This window comes from Pimephales promelas, chromosome 8, assembly GCF_988280905.1.
Source record: "Pimephales promelas chromosome 8, fPimPro1.hap1.1, whole genome shotgun sequence".
Lineage (NCBI taxonomy): Eukaryota > Metazoa > Chordata > Actinopteri > Cypriniformes > Leuciscidae > Pimephales > Pimephales promelas.
Window position 1 is genome coordinate 23,322,430 of NC_142776.1, and position 23,277 is coordinate 23,345,706.

The 23,277-nt window shown below is 36.6% G+C and overlaps 1 protein-coding gene across 9 annotated transcripts in view; it reads right to left on the reverse strand.

The window, feature by feature from the left end:
• The window catches only part of sgip1a (SH3GL interacting endocytic adaptor 1a), a 107,090-nt gene that overhangs the window by 19,483 nt on the left and 64,330 nt on the right, over window positions 1–23,277 (reverse strand). For all 9 annotated transcript variants that reach the window (XM_039691566.2, XM_039691564.2, XM_039691565.2 and 6 more), the window contains 10 exons: window positions 14,873–14,936; window positions 14,005–14,029; window positions 13,048–13,110; window positions 12,854–12,911; window positions 12,522–12,700; window positions 3,752–3,763; window positions 2,728–2,739; window positions 1,883–1,904; window positions 1,582–1,705; window positions 498–586 (listed from right to left, as the gene is read on the reverse strand). In XM_039691566.2, the coding sequence (XP_039547500.2) occupies window positions 498–586; window positions 1,582–1,705; window positions 1,883–1,904; window positions 2,728–2,739; window positions 3,752–3,763; window positions 12,522–12,700; window positions 12,854–12,911; window positions 13,048–13,110; window positions 14,005–14,029; window positions 14,873–14,936 (648 nt within the window). The remainder of the gene's footprint in view (window positions 1–497; window positions 587–1,581; window positions 1,706–1,882; window positions 1,905–2,727; window positions 2,740–3,751; window positions 3,764–12,521; window positions 12,701–12,853; window positions 12,912–13,047; window positions 13,111–14,004; window positions 14,030–14,872; window positions 14,937–23,277) is intronic.

Below are 23,277 nucleotides of genomic sequence, written 5' to 3' on the forward strand. Positions count from 1 at the left end.
TTTCGATAGTCATTTTAGCTAGACGTTATCCTAATTATAAGTAACTTTTCAACTACAGTGCATGTCAACTAACCGTCATTAGAGTATTAGTATATTATAGTACACTGTCAGTAGACTGTTAGGTTATGGTTAGGTGTTAGGGTTCGGGTTAGTAGAATAAGTTAACTTGTAGTCGCCAAGTTACTTGTAGTCAGTTGAATATCTGTTGGAGGACCAACAAAATAAAGTGTTAGCAGATATTAAGCTGACAGTCTACTAATACTCTAATGACAGTTAGTTGACATGTAGTTGCAAAGTTACTTATAGTTAAGAGAATGTCTAAAGTGGACTATCGAAATAAAGTGTTACCATTTTTTATGTTCAAGTGAATAAAGTAACAAAAAAGCTGAGATCAGCTTCTATTGGATTGTGAATGGTTCAAATTCAGTGACCCTGTAAATGACAGATCAACATCCATGAGCAGAACTAAGAGGTAAGGATATGGCGATATACTGTACCTTCACTGGTCTTCTGCTCATCAAAGGCTGTCTCCAAGGGAGGGCCGAATAAGGCTGTTGCATCCTCTGGCACTGGAGATTTCTTATTACTAAAATGGAGGAGAATTAAGCCAGCTCTGCATGACTCATCCACACAGATGCAGACTAGTCACATTCAGGCTGCAACTCTAACAGTTTGTCATATAATCCATTTAGACCCAGTTAAACAACTACAATTTTTAAAAGACTCTTACATGTAAGTTGCAACAAGCATGGCTATATATACAGTAAGTATAGTTTTTTATTTAGAATGTAACTAGTTTTCATTTTTATTTGGTCCACCAAGACCATGTATTTGGTCTTGGCGGACTAGATCTGCTACGTGTATGGACTTGCTACTGGTAATAGATACTGTACACAGACACATGTAAGATATACCGCTATTGCATAAAGACGATGATGTACAGTAATTGCTTGCGGATTGCATGTAAAGGACCTATTAGCCTGCGTCCTCTAGAGTTTAATGACTGAACTAGATATTTTAATTGGTAAATAAACACTTGAAACATTTGATTTAAGTTCAGTTCCAGAAATTGTAGTAACTGCACAAATTATTTAATCTACCTATGAAGACAGACACACAATTTACTTTATCAGAAACTGCATAGTGAAAATAATACCATTAACATGATTATTATTTTGGTAAAATTCACACCAACACTACATACTGCAGTACTTGCGGACAATAAAATGTAATATAAATGTGCCATTATTGCTGCATTTATCATAATCTTTTTATTTTATTTTATCAAAATGTATTTTACCTACACCTAAATGCCAAGTACAAAAAGCAATCTGTTTAATTGAGCAGTTACATTAAAGATTACAGTCAGGCAATTCAATCAGACCATCCAGCTGAAAAAATATTTTCTCTGTAATTTGCTTTAGTTTTTTAGTTTTTGTTTTTGGTCTTCTGCAAAGTTAATCTATTTTTATTTTAGTTTCATTTTTTTCTTTGCTAGTTGTCCTATTTGTAATAGTTTTTTTTAACAATAATACCCTTAGAAATAACAGACAAAAAGTGTGTAAATGTGCGTATAGATACCTAGCAGGCTCTGGAGTGGGCACAGGCGCATGCGCAGGTGGAGGCGCAGATGCAGGTGTTGTAGACGGGGCAAGAGCTGGTGCGGGCGTTGGAACAACACGTCTCGGTCGTGCAATTTCTTCACCTGAGAACATCATCATGTTCACATGAACACAAATACACTACACCTACTTCTACATCTGCAAGCACACTTCTTTATTCACAGGATAATGTAATTCCAGACAACTATTTTTGTCAGATTTAAATATACATAGACAACAGACTTATAAACCTAAGAATAAATTATATTAAGTGTACTTACTAGGGTTTCTTTTTGCCAGCCCCTGAAACAAACAGAAGGCCAAAACATTCATAAGACTAAAAGCTCATAATAACACCATTTTGCTCATCAGCTGAAAAGACTGCATTGTGGGTAAATTTAATCAAGGGAATGGTGAGTCAAACTCAGACAGAACCAATGCCTTGATTCCCAGTAAATTCCTGTTTCATAATGCTTTCTACAGCTGACAGAAAATTCCTATGATTGACTGATGAACAATCTTATCTGACTCACTGATGCATTAGTAACAAATATTACATCACAGGTTCTTCATGGCGGATATGAATATCAAATAGACCACAGCATTTCTTTTTCCTTTTAAGTCAAAATGGCATTCTTTAGACTAAAAGGTGAGATAATAGATATCATACAGTATTAAGATTAAGAATCTTTAACATAGCTTATGCAAGGCACTATGGCAAGCATACGAATTATTAAAAAGGCATTTGCTTGATTTCCAAAGTAAGCATTTTTTGGTGTCATGGATCTATAGCACAAAAGTTAGCATTATTTATATTCACATTGGCCTTTTATTAGGTAGAAAAAACAGATGAAGGAGAAAAAGTAAATAAGACTACTAATGTTAGCTCTTTAAAAAGTGATGTCTGAAAAGAGTAGTAGTTAATAACTTTGAAAATAATTTTTTTTTTTTTTTTTACTAATCCTGACCTTTGCATCTTTATATGGAAAAACCATCTATTAAGTCTCTTTAAAAATGTAATATTTTGCTCATTTCATTAAATTAATAACAAAAGTATCTTTACAATTCAAAAGTTCTCCCTCTGTGTGACTGGTGAACAGAAAAAATTATTGGAAAAGGCACTTACCGGGCTACGTCTCTGTGACCAGCAAAAAGGAAGAGAGAAGAGACACCTAGTCAGAAAGTGATAAATCAGTAATACAGACTTCGATCAAAAGCAACCTCTGTTCCTGAACTGCATGTTGTGAATTAGACTGTTCACCTTATGCTGTGATGTTTTTCAATTAAAGATCAGTTTTTTTGAGACCCAATGAAGGCAGTGAGAGTTCAAGAGTGAATTACTTCAATTTGTATCTGTTTATTATATAATGTAGCTCGAGAAGGTATGAAACATTCAGATTACAATTCTTGAAAATGGCTTTTATGCACTTATTGCCAACATTGCACCTGTGTAGTACTGCTTGTCTCAGCACTGTTCAGTCTTCAGAGGATCCCAAAGCATAGAAAGTATGTACTGCTCAGCTCACTACAAAGAGATTTCAAAGATTCGCCATCTGGTGGGAAATTTTGTGCTCATGCATAATACTCCTGCACCAAATTCCACTAGTTAGAAATGAAAGGACAAGAAAATTGATATTCTCCCTCTATCATAGTGGGATTAAGCCCAGGAACAATGGTTCTGAGTTCAGTCTGAGTGTGGCCTGTGAGTTCTGAGTGATTAGGAAAGATCCAATAGGCTGTAAGCAATGATCACCACCAATCAGAGCCAAGAGTGGGCAAGCAAATAATTGGCATGCAACCAAATGCTTTAATATAAGAGCTGGGCTGATGACTAAGGCTGGTGGCCCACTCATTCAAATAATAAACAGAGGAAAAGTGTTGAAGTGAAACATGCATAAACAAACACCAGATGCTAAATGACATTATCTATCTACAGTATCATCAATAATGAAACTACAAAGCACAAACTGCACAGTCTATACAGTCTCCTGCCTGTTTCAATATCCAACAGTCCATCGCTAAACACGCAAACTGATCCTAGATCAGTTCCTAACGGTGTATTAAACACCAAGCATGCAAACTTCACCATGCCAAAAGAAATGTTAGAAGAAGATGCCACTCTAAATGAGGATAACGTATAAACAGCTTACCGGACTATTCCTCTATATCAGCCAGCATTAGAGTAAGGACAGATAGAAACAGAAAGACAGGCAGGGTAGAGACAAAAGAAGAGAGAGCATTATCGATCTACATTAGTATAGTGCTGGTAAGCATGGACAAAATACGTTACACGTGAATTTGAGAGGAATGACAAGGCAGAAATATCTTCAAACACAGATTACAGTATGATGAAACACTGTGCAAACCCAGTCAATTTTTTTTGTCAACCACAGATATCGCCTCCAGCACATAATATATCTCAGCTAAGGAGATCAGTCGAACGTGACAATAGATCAAGATCTCAGTGAGCGACCTGAATGACTTATAGCTTGAGTGAACGCTACTAAATACATTAAAAATGCATTTAATAAGCATATTAAAGGAATGTTTCACCCCAAAATTTTAATTCTGTTATCAATTATTCATGTGATACCAAACTTATTTAATTGCAAAATTACGTATATACTACCATTCAAAAGTTTTGGGGTCCTTCAGATTTTGAACGTTTTTGAAAGAAGTTGTTTACACTGCATGTCTTAATGCAAAGATGTGACCTGAGAAAACCTGAGTGTGTCTGTATGTAAAGAAGCTTGTTATTTTATTTACAAAAACAGTGACATTATCACCTGATTTCTGAGAAATAGGTTTCAGTAGCAAAGCTGCTATTTTAGTTGTTATTTAAAAAAATGATGGGGCAAAGTTTGAAAACGAAAGAAGAGGGAACGAGTAGCCTACTGCGTAATATCTTACGCTTGGGGAAAAATCTCTTTTCCACGAGATATTGAAGCCAAAAATTATCCTTAATTTTGAATGAATGTAAAACACGTTGCGGCAGCATCCAGACACAGGCAAGGCGGCTCGCGTGCCTATTGGCTGTCCTACGGCAACTGCAGCAGCCTATCGAGAGAGGCCATAGGTGATGTCAGATCCAATGGGAGCGCTTCGCACCCACTACATTATCTCCCGCCAAAGTGGGCATCTCCTATGCGCTTCACTGAAGCAAGAGCCATAAGAAACACTGTCTTGGATGGCAGATGTTTCATGTCCGACAAGTGGATTGGGTCGAACGGGGCACCTTTGATGGCTTCCAAAACCGTGTAAAGGTCCCACATGGGGACTGAGGGGTGTCTGGGAGGATTTAGCCTCTTGGCTCCATTAAGGGAGCAGATGACCAGATTGTTCTTCCCCAGTGACTGGCGTTTTTTCTAAACGCGTGATCGAGTTTAACACTCCCTCCGGGAGGTTTGCGGCTACCCGTTGATGCGTGCAGGGACCACAGCTCCAGGCGAGGGTGCCAAATTGAACCCTTGGCCTGAGAGAGAAGGTCCTTCCTCATCGGTACTGGCCATGGGGCAGTGCTTGTCAGATGCATCAGAACTGGGAACCAAGCCTGGTTTTTCCAGAGCGGAGCCACAAGCAGCACTGAGCATCCGTTTTCCCTGATTCGTTCCAATTCCTGAGGCAGGAGCGAGACAGGGGGAAAAGCATAGAGTGGGCTAGCTCTCTGCTCTTGGAGAAAAACTTTGGACAGTGAGCGTTTTCTCGGGACACAAACAGGTCTACCTGCGCTCTGCCGAATGTCTCCCACAGCAGTAGGACCGTTTGCGGGTGCAGTGACCATTCTCCTGCTAGAACATTGTTTTCTGGACAGTCTGTTTGGTCCCAAATTCAGATGACCAGGCACATGTGCTGTTCTCATTGAGCGCAGATTGTGCTGAGCCCAGACCAGGAGGCGTTCCGTCAGGATGTAAATGTTTCAGGACCTGACGACACCGTGATGATTTATGTAGGCCCCCACTGACATGTGACCAAGAGCAGACCAAGACGTGGTGAACTTTTATTCGGGGACAAAAGCCATCATTTCTCAACAGTTTTTGTGTAGGAGCTTCTCCCATTCTGACCACTGGATAAAGAACGGTCTGCCCTCGAGAAGCGCTCCCCATCCCAAGGTGGAGGCATTCATGGACACCACTCTCACACTCGAGGAAGTCCCCAGGTTTACACCTAAATGGTACCAGTTGATTGCGCTCCAAGGTTTCAGAGCTGTGGCGCATTTGTGATCGACCTTGAGGCGAAAAAGTCCGAGGTGGTACTTGCGCTTTTAGCCATAACTGCATCGGGTGCATGCAAAGCAGACCCAACTGGAGCACTGATGATGCTGAGGCCATGAGACCCACCATATTCAGAAACCTTCTGAGCGGGACTATAGTGCCACAGAGGAAGGATTTCGTGATACGCTGAATGTTCAGTCTGAGGTCTGGCGACAGTCGCACTGTCATAGAGAGCGAGTTCTGTTCTGAGCCCAGAAAAGATATTCTCTGAATGGGAGTCAGCAAACTTTTTGTCCAATTGACTCTGAGACCTAGATTCTCGAGATATTCGAGTAATATGGTCCTGTGTTCTATGAGCTCTGAGTGTGATCGAGCTAGATTCAGCCAATCGTCCAAGTAGTTCAAAACTTGCATGTCCCGAAGTTGTATGCAAACATACAACTGTACTTCATAACAAAATTAGTCAGTGAGTATATTTTGTTAATGTTTTGATTTTTAATAATGTTATTTCTTGATTTGATTATGTCCTTACCCATTTCCAATGCGAGTGCGGGCCAGCAGTGCGCTTTCACGCTGTTCTGAATGGCTGTGATTTTTGATTGACGTGTGGCATCTCACAGTCGTGTCGTGTCTAGTGTGGACAACACACTTGTTGTCACTGGAATTTTATCGCGTCACGTGTAGTTAGGACACGGTGTACGTCGGATGTCCAGATATCGGATATGTATCTAATTTAAAACCACATTTGGAAGTGGAAAATCGGATCTTGTGCGGATTTAAATTGTCTATTTTAACATGTATATACTGTAGGCGCTTTTCCACTGCATAGTACGGTACGGTTCGGTTCGGTACGTCTCACTTGTGGTGCTTTTCCACTGCATGGTACGGTACAGTACGGTTCGCTTCAGGTCGCTTTAAATGGTACCTGGTCTGTTGAGGTTCCAAGCGTACCGTACTGGTACTAAAATGTGACGTGAAACACTGCAGATCACTGATTGGTCAGACAGAATCGTCATTCCCTGCGTCACTACTAGCGTCATTGGATTTACGACACAAGACACTTTTTTAGCAGTATTTTTGTTGTACTGCCATCAGCCTCATTTTAAACACATTTTTCCGTCTAGCAGTTAAAAACAACCACATACCGAGAATCAGGAACACCATCCCCTCGATAGTCTCCATTGTTCCTGTGTTGTGGGTTTGAAAATGTGGCGCTTTTAAGATGATGTCATGGCAGTAGAGGCGCGCACAAATAACGATCAGTCCCACACACTTGAAGGGGTACTACTGCGGTGGAAACGAAAAGCGATCCGAACTGTTCCGCGCCGAGTCGAAGCGTACTGAGCCGAACCGTACCGTACTATGCAGTGGAAAAGCGCCAAATATTTCCTGTGATTTCAAATATGCAGTTTTTTTATTTATTTATTTTAGCTCAAGAAACATTTTTTTATTATTATCAAAAGTTCAAAACAATTGTGGTGCTTAACATTTTTTTGTGGAAACCCCGATACATTTTTTTTCCCAAGATTCTTTGATGAATAGAAACTCCAAAAGTTAAGAAACTTATTTGAAACAGAATGTTAAATGTCTTTACTTTACTTGAATTTTATATTTATGTATATATACACACACACAGTACATAATATTACTCAGCCCAAACTTTTGAACAGTAGTTCATACTGAAGCATTTCCCAGATTTAATTATGTTTTATTGTTGTTCTCTTTTTTGAAACAACAATCAATTTGTATAGGCATGATACATAATAAGGCTATGGCAAAGTGATGACATTTTTAGATTAGCCGCCCACTATTTTTGTGTTTTCCCTGATAAAAAAACCAAACAAAACTATTAAACACATTTAGAAAATGTATAAAAGAGCATACAAGACGGTATTTGTTAAATTATTTTTGGAGCATCACACTTCTTCACAGCTCCAATCTCCATAAATAAAAAGCACTGTGGACATTCTAAAATATGTATTCTCATGGGTACCCCATAAAAAAAAAAAATAAAAAATGGGTTTGTAACAAGTTTAGGATGGATAAATGGCAACATTTTTGTTAGTTTGGGTGAACATTTTCTTTTAGAAAAATGTGGCGTGCTACATGTCAACATTCTGCCGCACAGTTTGGAATTAAGACTGTCGAATGATCAAACAGGCTCTGAGCACACTGGGTTAACAATGTGTGGCTTTATTAACTCTCGTTGGATGACTGCCCATATACAAAAGACCTTAATAAAGAAGCAAAGCTTATCAATAAAACATGAATACCAGCTGGAACCCAGCACCTGGCCAAGAGGTGTGCTATATTAAGAACCCCCATGCCTTTGTGCTTTTGCTCGACTGTAACCCCACCGTTACATTAATCTCTCCCTGCGTTCTGGATGGTTGGCTGGATGTAATATCTCTGGCCAGACTACTCATATAGTAGAGAATACAACAAGATGTATGAATTATCACTCTCCTCTGATGAAATGAGAGCGATCACGATCACTATTGTATGGTTTCTGTTGTTCAACCTTGCTCACACTTTTCTGTTGAGTATTCATGGCTAATCCATCACCATGGTTACACAAATACGCACAGGTTGCCATGGCAGAGGACGGGCATGTGACTGATGATGATTAATTCATGAGTAAGGAATGCCAGACGTTCCAATATACTGGACAAAGTGGATTTCAGTCACTGAGGTCAAAATAAGTCTGCTTAAAAAATGTCATTTTTCAATGTTAAAATACAAAGAAAGTACAAGTAAACCATTTGTAGGATGATTTTCCTAATTGAATTAGCAGGGTGTAGTTAAACATTATTTGGGGAGCTCTAAAAAGTTTGGTCACATTTTAGATTAGGCTCCAATTCTCACTATTAAAGGATAAGTTCTGTAAATTACACTTAAATCCCTGTTTTAAGATCGTTTCTGATGAAATAGAACGGTTAAGACTGAAATTTGGACACATGCTGCTGACCCGAGAATCTTCGGTTTCTGTGGTTGCACCCCATTAATTACTGTAGCATTGATTGAGCATACCGAGAGAGCGATTCATAGACGTGCAGATTTAACTTTGGGAATAAGAGCTAATGAAAACCCCAGAAAAGATAATTACTTTGTGACAGCTAAAGACCAATCTGAGTTCCAATTAATTTCAGGAACAAAGCACAACAAGAAAAGGCCCGGTAGGTGGTTCCGAGTTGTAGATCTGAGTAAGACTGATTGACAAGACACAAAAAGGGCTTTAAAAGCTCATTGACAGAGTTGCATGTATCTGTGTGTGAATAATTTAGCGTGCAAGTTCTTCTTGTGACACGTTCTGGCCGGGATGCCTACCTGTCAGCAGGCCTGCCACCCTATGCAGTGGCGTCATTGAGCCCAGTTTCCAAGCTGAATTATTGAAAGAGAACAGAGCGACACTCTAGTCTAAGAGACTCCGCCTGAAACTCCTACTCTCCCCAACTCCAGATAAAGACACGCTCAGTGAGTCAGATAAGACTCATCTACACCATATCTCATCAGAATGACCTCTGCCAGACACACTTTAGATGATTTCACCAATGAAAAAAGTTTTTAAAAGTCAATACTTCAGTTTGGAGAGAAAATCTTTGTAGAAACTTAACCGCACACGCAATATTAACTGGATTTTCTCAGCATTTTCTTGCTTGTGCTCAAAAAATTATTTAATAAAATCTTATGGATGATTTGGAAAATGTTATCAGCAAAAGCTAGTCGTCTGTATGGTATTCAGAAGTATAGCATAAAGTAGATTTATTAAAATTGTAAACTGAATTCACTAACACAAAGTATCATTGCACTACCATGTACACTACCGTTCAAAAGTTTAGGGTTGGTACAAATTTTTTTAAATGTTTTTTTTTATTTTTATTTTTTTAAACATGCTCATCAAGGATGAAATACAGTAAAACAGTAAAATATTATTTCAATTTAAAATAACAATTTAAAATTATTTTAAAAATCTCAAACTTATTTCCTGAGATGGCAAAGTTGAATTTTCAGCATCGTTAGTCTTCAGTGTCACATGATCCTTCATAAATCATTCTAATATGATGACTAGTGAAACATTAATTATTATTATCAATGTAGAAAATGCTGTGCTGCTTAATATTTTTGTGGAAACCATGATACGTTTTTTTTTTTTTTTTTTTTTTCTGGATTCATTGATGAATAGAAAATTCAAAAGAACAGCATATATTTGAAAAATAAATATTTTGTAACATAATTGCTTTATATAATTATCTTGCCAATTTGAATAATGTTTTGAAAGATAAGTCTGTTTAGAGCCAGTGGAGAATGATTAGCCAGGTGCTCTCCACACATATTCCTCTCCTGAATGCTGCATGAAGGCTACACAAAGACTTTCCTACACATATTCAATGTACACCTAACATATAATTTAAAACTCCTTAAAACAGCTTTAACGAACAGGATGCAGCTATATAGATTACCGAAACTCAACAATATTTTTAGTGAAATGGCAGGTAGGTGTTTTGGGACTTTTAAAATGGAATGAAGCTCCATCTGAACTGCTCTCTCCAATACCAGCCTCCACAGTGAGATATCCTCAGTTTAACCACACATCAAGCAAGGCTCCACAACAAAGAAAGAAGGCCTGTCTGATGTTAGCCAAGTGGCTTTTGTCATCATGTGACTATACAATTGAGTTGACAAGGTCAATACAGAACCTAAAGCACTTCCTCTTTTAATGAGTATACAATACGAAATCTGCATCAGTGCAACAAACTGCTTCCTCTCCTTACTGACAGAAACACTAAAGCCCTATTCAGATGGGATTAGTTTTACAAGGGTAGATGGAGTTTTGTAATTTTACCACAGGACATCTGTAATAGTAATGGCCAATTCGCACGGGATAAGACATCTCACACTGTTTATATATACTGTAAACAGTTATGTCCAGTTGAACGATGAATGAATTAATTAAATGAATTAAATTCTGTTTGGATTCTGTTGGTAATAGGCACTTACCTAAAGCTAAAAGAAGTTTTGTGCCTCTACCAAATGCTTTTACCTTCTTTTTGATCTGGATAGTATGCGGAAAACTCTTGAGGTTGTCCCACCATCTAGAAAGCAACTGAATGCTTCTTTAAGTGCCTCTGTATTTGAAAAAACACGGAAAACTAATTTTAAGAAGGAAATAATGCAATATTTCCGTACATATTTACAGCTGGTCTATTGGCACAAGTAATTAGGCACAACCTAAGGTAATTTTTCTGAAACTTTTCACAGAAGGTGAAAGTCGCCGTAATCATTACTGAGATTGATTACTGAGATGGCACATTGAGACGGGACTAAAATCACTGAGAAGCTCTGGTAATAATTACTTTACCCCACCTCTCCATGTAAAATTAATCCCATCCAAATAGGGCTTAAGTGTCTCTCAAACTACTTCATGCACTGATTTACTGTCAACATGAACCAGAAAAAGCATGATTACAATATACTCACAATATATCAATATGATAGAGGACATGAGGCTCATCCTTAATGTAATCGTGGGCAGCAGAGCAAATTTGAATCTCTGATAAATTGTAAATCTAAAATTCTATGCTTTTTTTTTTAATGTTAGAGATTTAAGTAGCAAATACAAATCGAAAAACATATATGTTAATGATTTTCAGTTTTGTAAATCATTACAAGTATGGTATCTGGGGTATAAAGCGCCCCTACACTGAATAAATAAATAAATAAATAAATATTTTCATGATTTGTAATCACAACATTGTTTCTTTTGTCAAATCAACTTAAATAATTTATGTAGTTCAGATAACATAACATTTTGATTTTCTGGTGATTATATCAATATCCTTCATTGTATTAAATTTTCTATTTCAATGAACTTAACATTTTAAGGCAACCAGGCAACCATTTTTTAAGTTAAACCAACAATATTTTTTTTACAGTGTACGTTTGGGGATAAAGGCACAACATGATGACTTCTCCAGTTGGTGACATGACATGGTCAGATTCAGATGATATCATTTATTAAGTTGGCTGTCCACCATAGAGATAATCAACATATTTATAATAAAACTATGATATTAATCATATATAATAAAACATCTTTTTTTTTGTCACTACTGAAAAGCCGTATTGGAATCTCCTTCAAAGCTTTCAGAAGTTTTTTAAATGTAATTTTTTTTATTTATTTAAAATGAACATATTTTAATGATGATATATTTATTAAACAAAAATGCATTTCCTTATCAAAACAAATTGGAAATAGTACAAACTTTAGTGAAGTAAATATTTAGATAACTTAGTATGCAAAACTTTAAACTTTAGCTAAAGTATTAGCTTTCAGTATTAGCTACAAATTTTGTATCAGTACTTGCGGTAAAAGTGCCGCCTTTTAGCAAAACAAACCACTTTAATGATTTATTTCCCCCCAAAAATGTGTTGATCCATCATTGTTTAATAAAAACATATTTATTTCTGCATTCACACACTATGGGAGAGCCTTTAGCCCCATTGTACCCTATATAAGCATCATTCTACTATGGTATTTTCACAGTATCCTTTTCGTAACTGATGTCCAAATAAGTACAAAGCACAAACCATTAAGCCATACGGTATCACATGGCACAATATTCGCTACTATGTTAAGTTAAAGAAAGAAAAAGTGACAAGAAATGACATCATAAGCTTGGGATGCATGGGTAACATTGGCTGGACTCACCAGAGGCGAGGGAGTCAGAGCTAAGTTGCCTATGGAGGCTTTTAATTCATCTACCGAGGGCGCTGGAAAGTTAGCGTCTGCTGGCAAGGGTTTGATTTTGATCTTAAACTTTTTGCGGTGGTCCTCCTCTTCTTCAGACTCACTGGAGGAGAAAAAGTGAGTCTTCTCTTTGGGGGCTGGTGGACGGCTGTTAAGGGATAAGTTGTAAATTGCTATGATTACAACACTGGATGAGTTTTATAGACCTTACACGAATTAAATAACACAATTATGATTGATTGACAAAATTTCAAAATTAAATCAAAGTCATTTTTGGCTCTATTAAAGGATATCTCCCTCTTCCTCCTCTGGCCTGATACTATATCCTTCTTCATCTACCTCAGGCGAGTTCTGCAAAAGAAAAGAACTGAAGTGAGATTTTATTACAGAAGCAGTAGTATTATCTGATAATCTGTTAAATTAAATAGCCATTAATGTTGTAGGCTTAACTGTCATATGCATCTTGTATCTTGAAAGATGTACTTACATATCTCTCCCAATCAATCTCCCCGCAGAAGCCATTTGGAGCCCCATTGGTCTTTTTCTGTGACTGAGCAAATCAAAACACAACTTTAGTAACATCACTCAAATTCCCTGGTATTTATATGAGATGAGTTTGGCCTATTTAGGGGTGCCGCTGAGGGAATCTACAGGTGCTTAGTGAGAATTCACTTCTAGCTAAATGACTTCTGTCTCTATATTCAGTACCGATTCAGTCTCTTGGGTTTCCTGTGTCACGGTCATCCATCATAGAGAAAATAAAGACATCATTTGAATTATTTTCCACCATTTCAAATCTCGAATTCAAATAAGGTTTCACATTAAGAAAAAACAGCTTACACTGATTATCTGATGCATTAAAACTAGGGCAGTCAAACTATTCAACTATCAAAAGACAATAACTATGCACTTTCTGTAAAGCTGCTTTGAAACAATATTGTGAATGAACAATATGTATAACAGTTTTTGCATTGACGTTTTAATGAACCATTGTGCTTCACTTGTGGGTAAATATTTCCCTTGTTGATCTTTGATGATAATTACATTTTACTTTAAAGAATGCAAATGCCTTTACTTTTGTTAAATCCCATCCCATTAAGGCTTATTTTATAGTTTTAGTTAAATTACCCATAAAAAGGTCTTTTTGTCATCCTTTACTGAAAAACGGATGGTCTGCTCGGCTATTCTCTCTCTGTGTGTGTGTGTGTGGGGTGCTTGCCTGGCTGCTTTAACTAGCTCAGAATATTTAAATCACTCAGTTCTCAGAATTCACAAAGAACAGAATAAATTGAATACATGTGTTGAATAAACATTTAATTAATTGCTTATGTTAATGCATCAACTTTTGCAGCCGTAATTAAAACAAACATTGATTCAAATTCCAAAATACAAATAATAGCACATTTGTCTCTTGAAATGATGCTGTAAGTTAAGAGGTACTTACTCCACCATCTCTGTCTGGTGACCCCCTAAAAACAGAGAACACAAAAGAAAGAGACAAAGAGGTCTTTAATGCCCACTTAACATGCAAGCCTCTCTTTTTTCAAGCACAGAAGCAATTAGCTAGGCTCAGCTGTGAGGCACAGAAACACCTGTGTGTTGGGTAGACACACTCTCAAAACAGACATCCTCTATTCATCTACAGCCTTTTCACGCCATGAAGCAGGGGACAGGGATTCAAAGCATAAAAGCAGCAAATGATCCATTACGGATGAGTTTGTGAGAGAACTCCTTCAAACTGTTCAACAAACCTTCAAACTCCTTCAATAAGTTCTATAACTCTGTAAAGTCTGACATATGAAATTGTTTGCATATTTCATACACTAGGCTTTTATTACTCATATAGCACGATATGGGGTAATATGGAGTTCATGCTTATGGAGAAAAAAGGACTTCAAGTTTATTCAGAGGCCCAGACTGAGCAAAATATGCATTTAGGTGGAGTTGCTGAAATGTATATGGCAAAAGATTTCAATTTAATTCTGATAGCTCAGAAACAATGATGGAAAATCAAGTAAACCTAAGTTGCTTCCGTCCAAAACATGTTCATCTTTAAATATTATTAACAATAGTCATTCTTGTGTTAACTTTATAAAAATAGCTAAAGCAAAAAGACGTGTACTACGGCGTTTGTTTTTAGAATGATACTAAAAGGACTTGAACTTGCTAAATAAAGTATACAGTAAGCTATCAATCAAATGACAGAAGGCATGTAATAGGATTGTGTATAAGAGGTATTTCAGCAAAGTTTGGATCAAATATGATACAGTAGGTATAGGGTTAATACTGGGGAATAAATTAGTGAAACTTACGTAGAGTCAGTGTCCTTTTCTTTCTTCCGTATCCCGAAGGCCTTCCTGGTGCGTTTTTTCAATCCTGTGGTGTGCAGAGAGATCTGTTAGTGGTCTAATTTGATATGGTTCAAAAAAGCACAAAAACACAGTACAGCCTCATAGACACAGACACAAGGCATCACACATTTACAAATGTGCTGTAACTGTAGGTGTGTGTGTATCTGTGTGTGAATGTAGGTGGGTGGATGTTTGTCAAAAAGAGAATGTTCAAAGACCTCTGCCATTTCAGATCAAACAATGAACTGAATCTATTACTGAATTACACTGCTGATTAAAAATTGATTTCAGTGTCAATATCAAAGACAGAAAGCATTAGCATTTAGCAAATTCACAAACTGACATGAAAAAAAACAAACTCTTATCTCTTTTAAAAATATGTACATATTCCCCAATAGTTTCGCTAACAAATTTCACAATGGCCAAAACGTATGTTCAAAATTAGCTGCTTCCTGCTTCCAATAAAAAATGCTGGATGGAAAAATAAATTCCAAAAATGTGCTAATCATAAAATATACATTTTTATCCGATAAGAAGCCATGAGCACAAACTACGATGGAAACACATTTACTGAACAAAACACTTGATGTGCAACAAAAAAACTCCCTTGACTTTGCCTCAAGATTGGATAATTGGACTAACCAGTGGACCAATTTCATTGCACAGCATCTCAAATGATAGCTTGATCATTCTAAAATATCTGAGCCAAAGTCTGTCATCAGAATGATTTGGTATAATGGCCTCCCAGGAGCATCTCAAACGATTGCATTCCCAAACATCCGGCATCCGAATGCAAGATAACATTTCGTATGATGTAGGAAAAAAGAGTAACATTGGCTATCTTGTTCCTTGCAACTTCTATTTTTTATTTAGGATATTTCGCACCAATTTCCTGGGAAATGATGGTTTTGTTCTCTTGAAAACTTTAGATGGAAACGCTGGTTTATTTGCAACTGTTTTAGGATATTCCAATTTTGAGCATAAGTTAGATTCGCACCCTTGAATGGAAACGGAGTTATTGACTTCAAATTAGATTTATTTTGTCTGTGTGAATTCTGTCCTCCAAATTAAAATTAAGTTTTTATTATGTTCACTTGTTCACCCCAAATTATAATGATAAAGCAACTTCAACTACATTATAAATTAAAATTTTAACCAGGTTTTAAGATTGATTAAACTGTATTCTTAGGACATGCGATTTAAATGCTGTGGTTACTCATTCATATTTTTTTTGTATTATTATAAATAATTTTAGTTAACAGAATTACAATTTCTTTATGCTACAGCAATTATTTTATATTTTGTATGTTAGTCTTTCCATTTTTTTATGATGCTTTGTGTTTAACTCTTTCCCCGCCGGGAGTTTTGAAAAACGTTGCCAGCCACCACCAGCACTTTTGACCATTTTCACAAACGTGTCATTTGCCCCCAGAATATTTTGTTGTATAAATATCTGAACATGCAATATATTAAAAGAAAGAACAGACCCTGCTTTAAAAAAACAAACAAAAAAACTTCTTAATATCAACACTTGAATGTGGGTAAGTTTCATTAAAAAAACGCTGAGAAAATCTTGTTTTTTGTCAAAGAAACATTCAGATTGGTTTCATAATGATAATCAAACAAAGATGGAGTAGATCAAGTCCATCAACACTCCTAAAGCTTGCACAGTCCTATAGCTCGTCCTGGGTCGACCTTTCATTCAGTAACATTTGGCAGTTTTGATATACCGTTTAAGTTTGGTGATTGCATTATTTTACATATGCGCATGATTACATATGATCATGTGCATATGTATGCACAAAACAAATAAAAATAAAAATAGTTAATAACATTGATCGTCTCATAGCTGTTTTTTTTTTCCAAGCAAGACTTCAACATAAATGTCTATACAGGAACTGACCCCACACTGATAAAAATTATCTGGAGCAAAATTAATCACAGTCACCCTATAATTTACACAACCAAAACATCCTCAAACCTCTACAGTAATACCCATAAAGTCATGTGGACATGAGGAAATGATTGTGCAGCCATTGGGCTTGCAGGGTTCTGAGTTATAGGCTTCGATCCAGTCAAGCCTCTGCAGTGACAGGGAGCTCCAACATGGTGGATGAATGATATTATTGATCTTTACTAAATATTTCCTTGAAAGATCGAAATGAATAAGATTTGTTCATTTTGATAAACAAGTTCGAACAGGAGAGTCACGAGCGCGCATCACAGAACAGAGCAAGGCGACCATTCTAGCTTATAAAACTTAAACTTTGCATTTTTTTTTTTTTTTTAAATGAGCGATCGTTTCACTTGATAAGACCCTTATTCATCGTCTGGAATTGTTTAAAGCCCTTTGAACAGTTTGCAGTTTGCACTGAAACTGTCTTTTGGACCATGAACCGTTTGGTTAACAGTGCTTTATATGGAGAAAAATCCTGGAATGTTTTCATCAAAAACCTCAATTTCTTTTCGACTGAAGAAAGAATGACATGAATATCTTGGATGACATGGGGGCGAGTAAATTATCAGCAAAAGTTTTTTTTTTTTTTTTTTTTTAAAGTGAACTACTCCTTTAAGTACATTCTCTTTATATTGGGTTTTTATCTCTTTCATAACTTAACTTTCTGGCAAGTGTTGACTCCATTTCAAATCATTTGTCCATTGTAGGATATCAGTTTTGAAATCAATCAAAAGACTTAAATTTTTGTATTTAGCAATATGGTTGCATGAAGTGGAAGTAGACAATTATGTAATCAGGATCTTCTGGTGGAGTATACAGTACAAGGGTCTTTATAACGCTACAGAAGCAATCCAGCAGTTCTGCCTCTCAGGGTGGATAAATTAATAATATGTTTATATTCAAAGAGCTCTAGAAAAGATTTCATGTAATAAGTGGTTAGGATATAGTATGCTATTTTAGGCAGAAATAACTGTTTTGTTATGAACAATACATTGTTATTCGGTATACAATAGTTGGTGGTGGAAGGCTGTTAATTTAAAATGGAAGACAAACACTTCCAGGCTCATAATAAGGCCTAAATTTGATTACAAAAAAGAACTGCAGAGGTACCATGGTACAATCATGGCATAAAATGATAATGACATGGCACTTTGGTATATATATACCATGTCACTAAATGGTTATCATTTCCTCGTACTATAGTACTTCCCAAAACATGCTACTTTTGGTAGCCTATACTGCGACGTTAAAAGAGTAGCATTTAAAAAGGACTGCTGTGTCATCTTTGGTTCACGTAGATCAAGCTCTTTAAAGCTTTAAATCTGAACCCTGGCATATCACAAAATCCACATACTGGCAGAAGCAACTATAGTATATCAGCACAATTTGTGATGCATTTGAGCAAGCTGCTAAAACAGATTACAGTCTCTGTGAACACACAAGCCCCAGTGTGGTTACACATTACATATGAGCTAACACCCATGAGATGGATAGTTAATTTTTTGACAACAGCCATTTCTAAACACAGCATAACACTAATTAATGGCTACGAAAATAATAGCTTCCATGTGTTAGCACGATGACGGAAGTGGAGACATGATTACCAGGAGCTAATTCATGGAGTGATGGCCAGAGAAAATGACAGAACCAACCGTCCAGGGACACCACTTAAGCAAACAGGAAAGGGAAGATGATGTGAAAATAAAGATAGATGGTATTTGGGGCTTTAGAGACTACAGAAAAAAACAGTAGTGGTTAAAAGCAACAAAGCTTAATTGTCAGAGAAAATGTTGGCGAGACTGTAGGTGCCAGAGAGCTGGTATTCAACTGTGACAGGAGAGCAACTCATGTTTCAGCAAGATAATAGTGATCTTCTTTCTGCTATTATGGCCAAGAAAGGTTTTCAAGAGCTCTACATGGCTTTTTACTCAACAGAAACTACTGTAAATGAGACATGACCATACTTCATCACATGTCCAGATTACTAAGTACATGACGTCACATGCACTGGAAAAAACAATCTGAGGAAATTATTTCTAAATGGAAATTATTGATTAGCAACACAAGGGTTGTATTGTAACTATAGCATATACGGTATGAAGTGAACTTAGCAATCTTTGCCTCTAAAGAAGAGAACATCCTGCAAGGCAAAAACATTGACACATATTGTCCTCCACATCTAACACACAAACCTCAATAAACAAAAAAAACTAATGACTAAATAAACAACAAAACAAAGTATAATCACATAATTTTGTCAGCCTCTCAGAGAACTCCATAATAGTCTAATTGTAAATAAATTGTATTAACAATTTACCACAAAAAGTGTACTTGAAATTGCACTGCAGAAAAGTATGCATAATGTACTGTGCACTGGCCTGTACATATAGTACTGTAACAGTGCACAAATAACAGAGAGCCGTATTGTCTTTTTTGCCAATGTACCTAAAAATGTCCACCAAAATATGGACCAAATAGCCTACTAACTTCCTTTGGTCCAGGTGGCTTCACTGTACACCATGTGCACAAAAGATCAACAAACAAACACTCTCAATCCACACATGCTAAATGACTGCACATATTCAAAAGACACACTCTGCTTGAAAATCTGCCTCTTCAAAAAGAACATTCTTTTATAATTTATTCACAAATTTTAAGTATTCCAAACCAGAATACTTTTTTTGTGGAGCACAAATGAAGATGTTTAGCAGAATGTTCACGCTGCTCTCTTCCATAGAATGAAAGCGGGTTCGGGGGATGTCGAAGACTGCATTAGGATTGGAATGGTTCCCATGGGACCCAACCTAAATCTTGTGGGAGTGGACTGTTTTACCATTGCTGTAGATGGGAATGGCTGGTCAAATAATATAGCGTGGGGCCCAGGATTTGGTGCGTAACAAAGAAAAGAAAGGAAGAACGAGAATTGGGGTTTGCGCTCTTAGGAGCGTCAAAGGTTTCTATTTACAACATGTTTTTGCAGTGTCAATCAATATAGCCAATCACAAACATAACTGTTGATTTTTTAAATGCAATGGCCAATCAGACATGTTTAATTCATCGTCTAAAATGCTGGAGTTTTTGCCCAGTGTTGAGTTCTGCACCCTCGCAAAACATCTCATTATAAAGTTAACTTTAAAAAAAACAAAGCAGCTTTATCAATTATTGCAGAACTTTGTGAGATTGAGTAATTGAGATGAGTGACAGCTTTTAAGTGATTTTAAAGGGAGCGGTCTTTGCACGCTTTCTAGGCGACATATATAGAACTTTTGTTTTGCTGCATTAGGTAAGGCAATGTATGGAAGCTTGTTTCCGCCACTGAATAAAAAAAAAAAATTGTAATAATTGCGACTTTTTATCTCACAATTGCGAGATATGAAGTCAAAATTGTGAGAAATAAAGTTGCAATTGCGAGATATAATGTCGGTATTGCGTGATATAAAGTCAGAATTGCGAGATATAAAATAAGAATCGTGAGATATAAAGTCGGAATTGCGAGATATAAAGTCGGAATTGCAAGATATAAAGTCAGAATTGCAAGATATAAAATCAGAATTGCGAGATATAAAATAAGAATTGCGAGATATAAAGTCGGAATTGCAAGATATAAAGTCAGAATTGCAAGATATAAAATCAGAATTGTGAGATATAAAGTCAGAATTGCGAGATATAAAGTCAGAATTGCGAGATATAAAGTCAGAATTGCGAGATATAAAGTCAGAATTGCGAGATATAAAATCAGAATTGCGAGATATAATGTCAGAATTGCGAGATATAAAATCAGAATTGCGAGATATAAATGTCAGAATTGCGAGATATAAAATCAGAATTGCGAGATATAAATGTCAGAATTGCGAGATATAAAATCAGAATTGCGAGATATAAATGTCAGAATTGCGAGATATAAAATCAGAATTGCGATATATAATATCAGAATTGATAGACAGAAGTGCGACTTTTTTCCTCTCAATTGCAAGTTTACATTTCGCAATTCTGACTTTATAACACATATTTGCGAAATTCTGACATCTTTTCTCAGAATTGTGAGATATAAACTCGCAATTGCGAATTATGGTCAATTCTAAGGGGAAAAACCCTAACTTTTCCCCCCTCAGAATAGTTTAAAGTTCTGACTTTATATCATGCATTTGTGACTTTATAACACGCAATTGCGACTTTATATCACGCAATTCTGACTTTATACCTCGCAATTCTGTTTTCCTTTTTAAGCACATTTCCTTAGCCTCACCATAGAGTGTTCACCCTCCGTCTATGGCCCTAACGTCTTTGTGCATTTTTCACAAACTCTACAATCTGTGACAAAATGTTTGGGGGTGCAGGCTGGATACATGTATGTGAGGAACACACACATTGTGGGAGCAGAAGGTAATGGTCATAAATTCAGCGGAAGCAGGATTAAGATAAAAGTCATGTGCAGGGCTCGTCTGTCAAGCTCATAAAAAAGCATCATAAAAGGAATACAATATGACTAGTGTGCTATATCACAAGTCTTCTGGAAGCTTTATGTGACAAACATACTCAAAATGTCAACTTTAATTTTTCAGAAAAGAGCAGATTGGACATTCTACTATCAATAACTCCTTTAGCATTCAACAGAAGAAATACAATACATGAGACCATGAAATGCATGAATTTGAATGACATTACCACAGATGTCATCAAAGGGTCAAGGGCAGAAAACGATCAAGCCTCATTAAAAAGTCTACATCAGCCTCAAAATGGCTGTATTATCACAGCACATATCATAAACAAGAGCATTTCCAACAAAAACATAACTCATAAACATCTGCAACTTCAGAGGAAGACCATTAAGCGATGCAGAGTCCAGTTCATATTGGTATTCAGCAGGGGATAAAGAGGAAAAAAACAAGAGAAACTAAGATAAATCTGCCGGGTTTTTAATTCTAGGATATCACAGCCAGATTTACTTAGACGGGGATTAATGCTTGACAATCAGTTCATCTGGAGAGAGTGGAGCCATCACAATGTGAGAAGAGATCAGAGAGCACTGGCGAGCAATAATCTTAAACTCTCTCTGTATCCACACAGCTACTAGAGCCCAACGACGTGATCCCCTAAATCATGGGGTCAGTGTTGATCTTAATCTGCGAGTATTCATCAACATATCTGAAGACAGATGGCTGAAAAGTATAGGCAGATCCGATCTTGATGTTAAGAGAAAATACTGAACACACAAATAAAATAGCAAAAACTTCCATGTCCTCAGGACATCATCTTGAGAAAAACATACTCAATTGGTGGCTTTAAGCAGCAGGTAAGTTAAATAATAAAATGACTGACAATTCTTTACAACTAAAAATGTCAGTCTAAAGAAATCTATATATCACAAAGCCATTAAAGGGATAGTTTACTTTGAAATTAAGGACATCCAAGATGTAGGTGTCTTTGTGACCACAGTATTTTCACTTTTGATATTTTTAGGTCAAACCGTTGTCTTGTCTGTCAGTCATATAATGGAGGTATATGGGGTCCACCCTGGGTTCACCTCAAAGAGCATGCACAGAGAAGTCCAAATTAAACATGATTTAAACATGACTCATATATATGCAAGTACACATTGATGGCCTAATATACGAAATGAGCGGTTGTGTGAGAAAATGAACACTATTTATATCGTTTTTACCTCTTGTAATCACAGTCACGTCCAAGTGATCTGCGCAAGCACGCCGGAAAATCCCGGAAGTGATCTCTTGCGCGGTTGCGAAAAAAAAAAAGTCAACGTTGTCTGTTTATATATCGAAATCATCTTCCATTGCAAGTTCCTGTATATCTAAATATGTATAGATCTTCACAGTGAATGATAACACTTCTGAAATCTCTGTGTAAACAATGAGTGACGTACACACGCAAGAGATCACTTCCGGGGCTTTCGAGCCTCAGATCACTTGGACGTGACTGTGATTACACAAGGTAAAAACGATATAAATACTGTTCATTTTCTCATACAAAAACCGCTCGTTTCATGTCTTAGACCATCAATGTGTACTTACATTTACGAGTCATTAAATCATGTTTAATTTGTACTTCTCTGTGCATGCTCTTCGAGGTAAACCCAGGGTGGACTCCATAAAAATCCATTATATGACTGACAGACAAGAACAGTTTGACCTAAAAATATCAAAATTGAAAATACTGTGGAAACAAGGACACCTACATCTTGGATGCCCTCGAGGCAAGCTAAAACATATCAAAAATAAATTTCAAAGTGAACTATCCCTTTAACATAGAAAAAAAGTCATGTCAAACATATATATGGATAAATATGGATAAATATTTGGTTTTGAAACGTTATTCAAACTTTATTAATTTTTCATGAACAGTTTATTTAGTTGCTTTCACAAGAACTGCGTGTAGTCCCATCAATATAAGT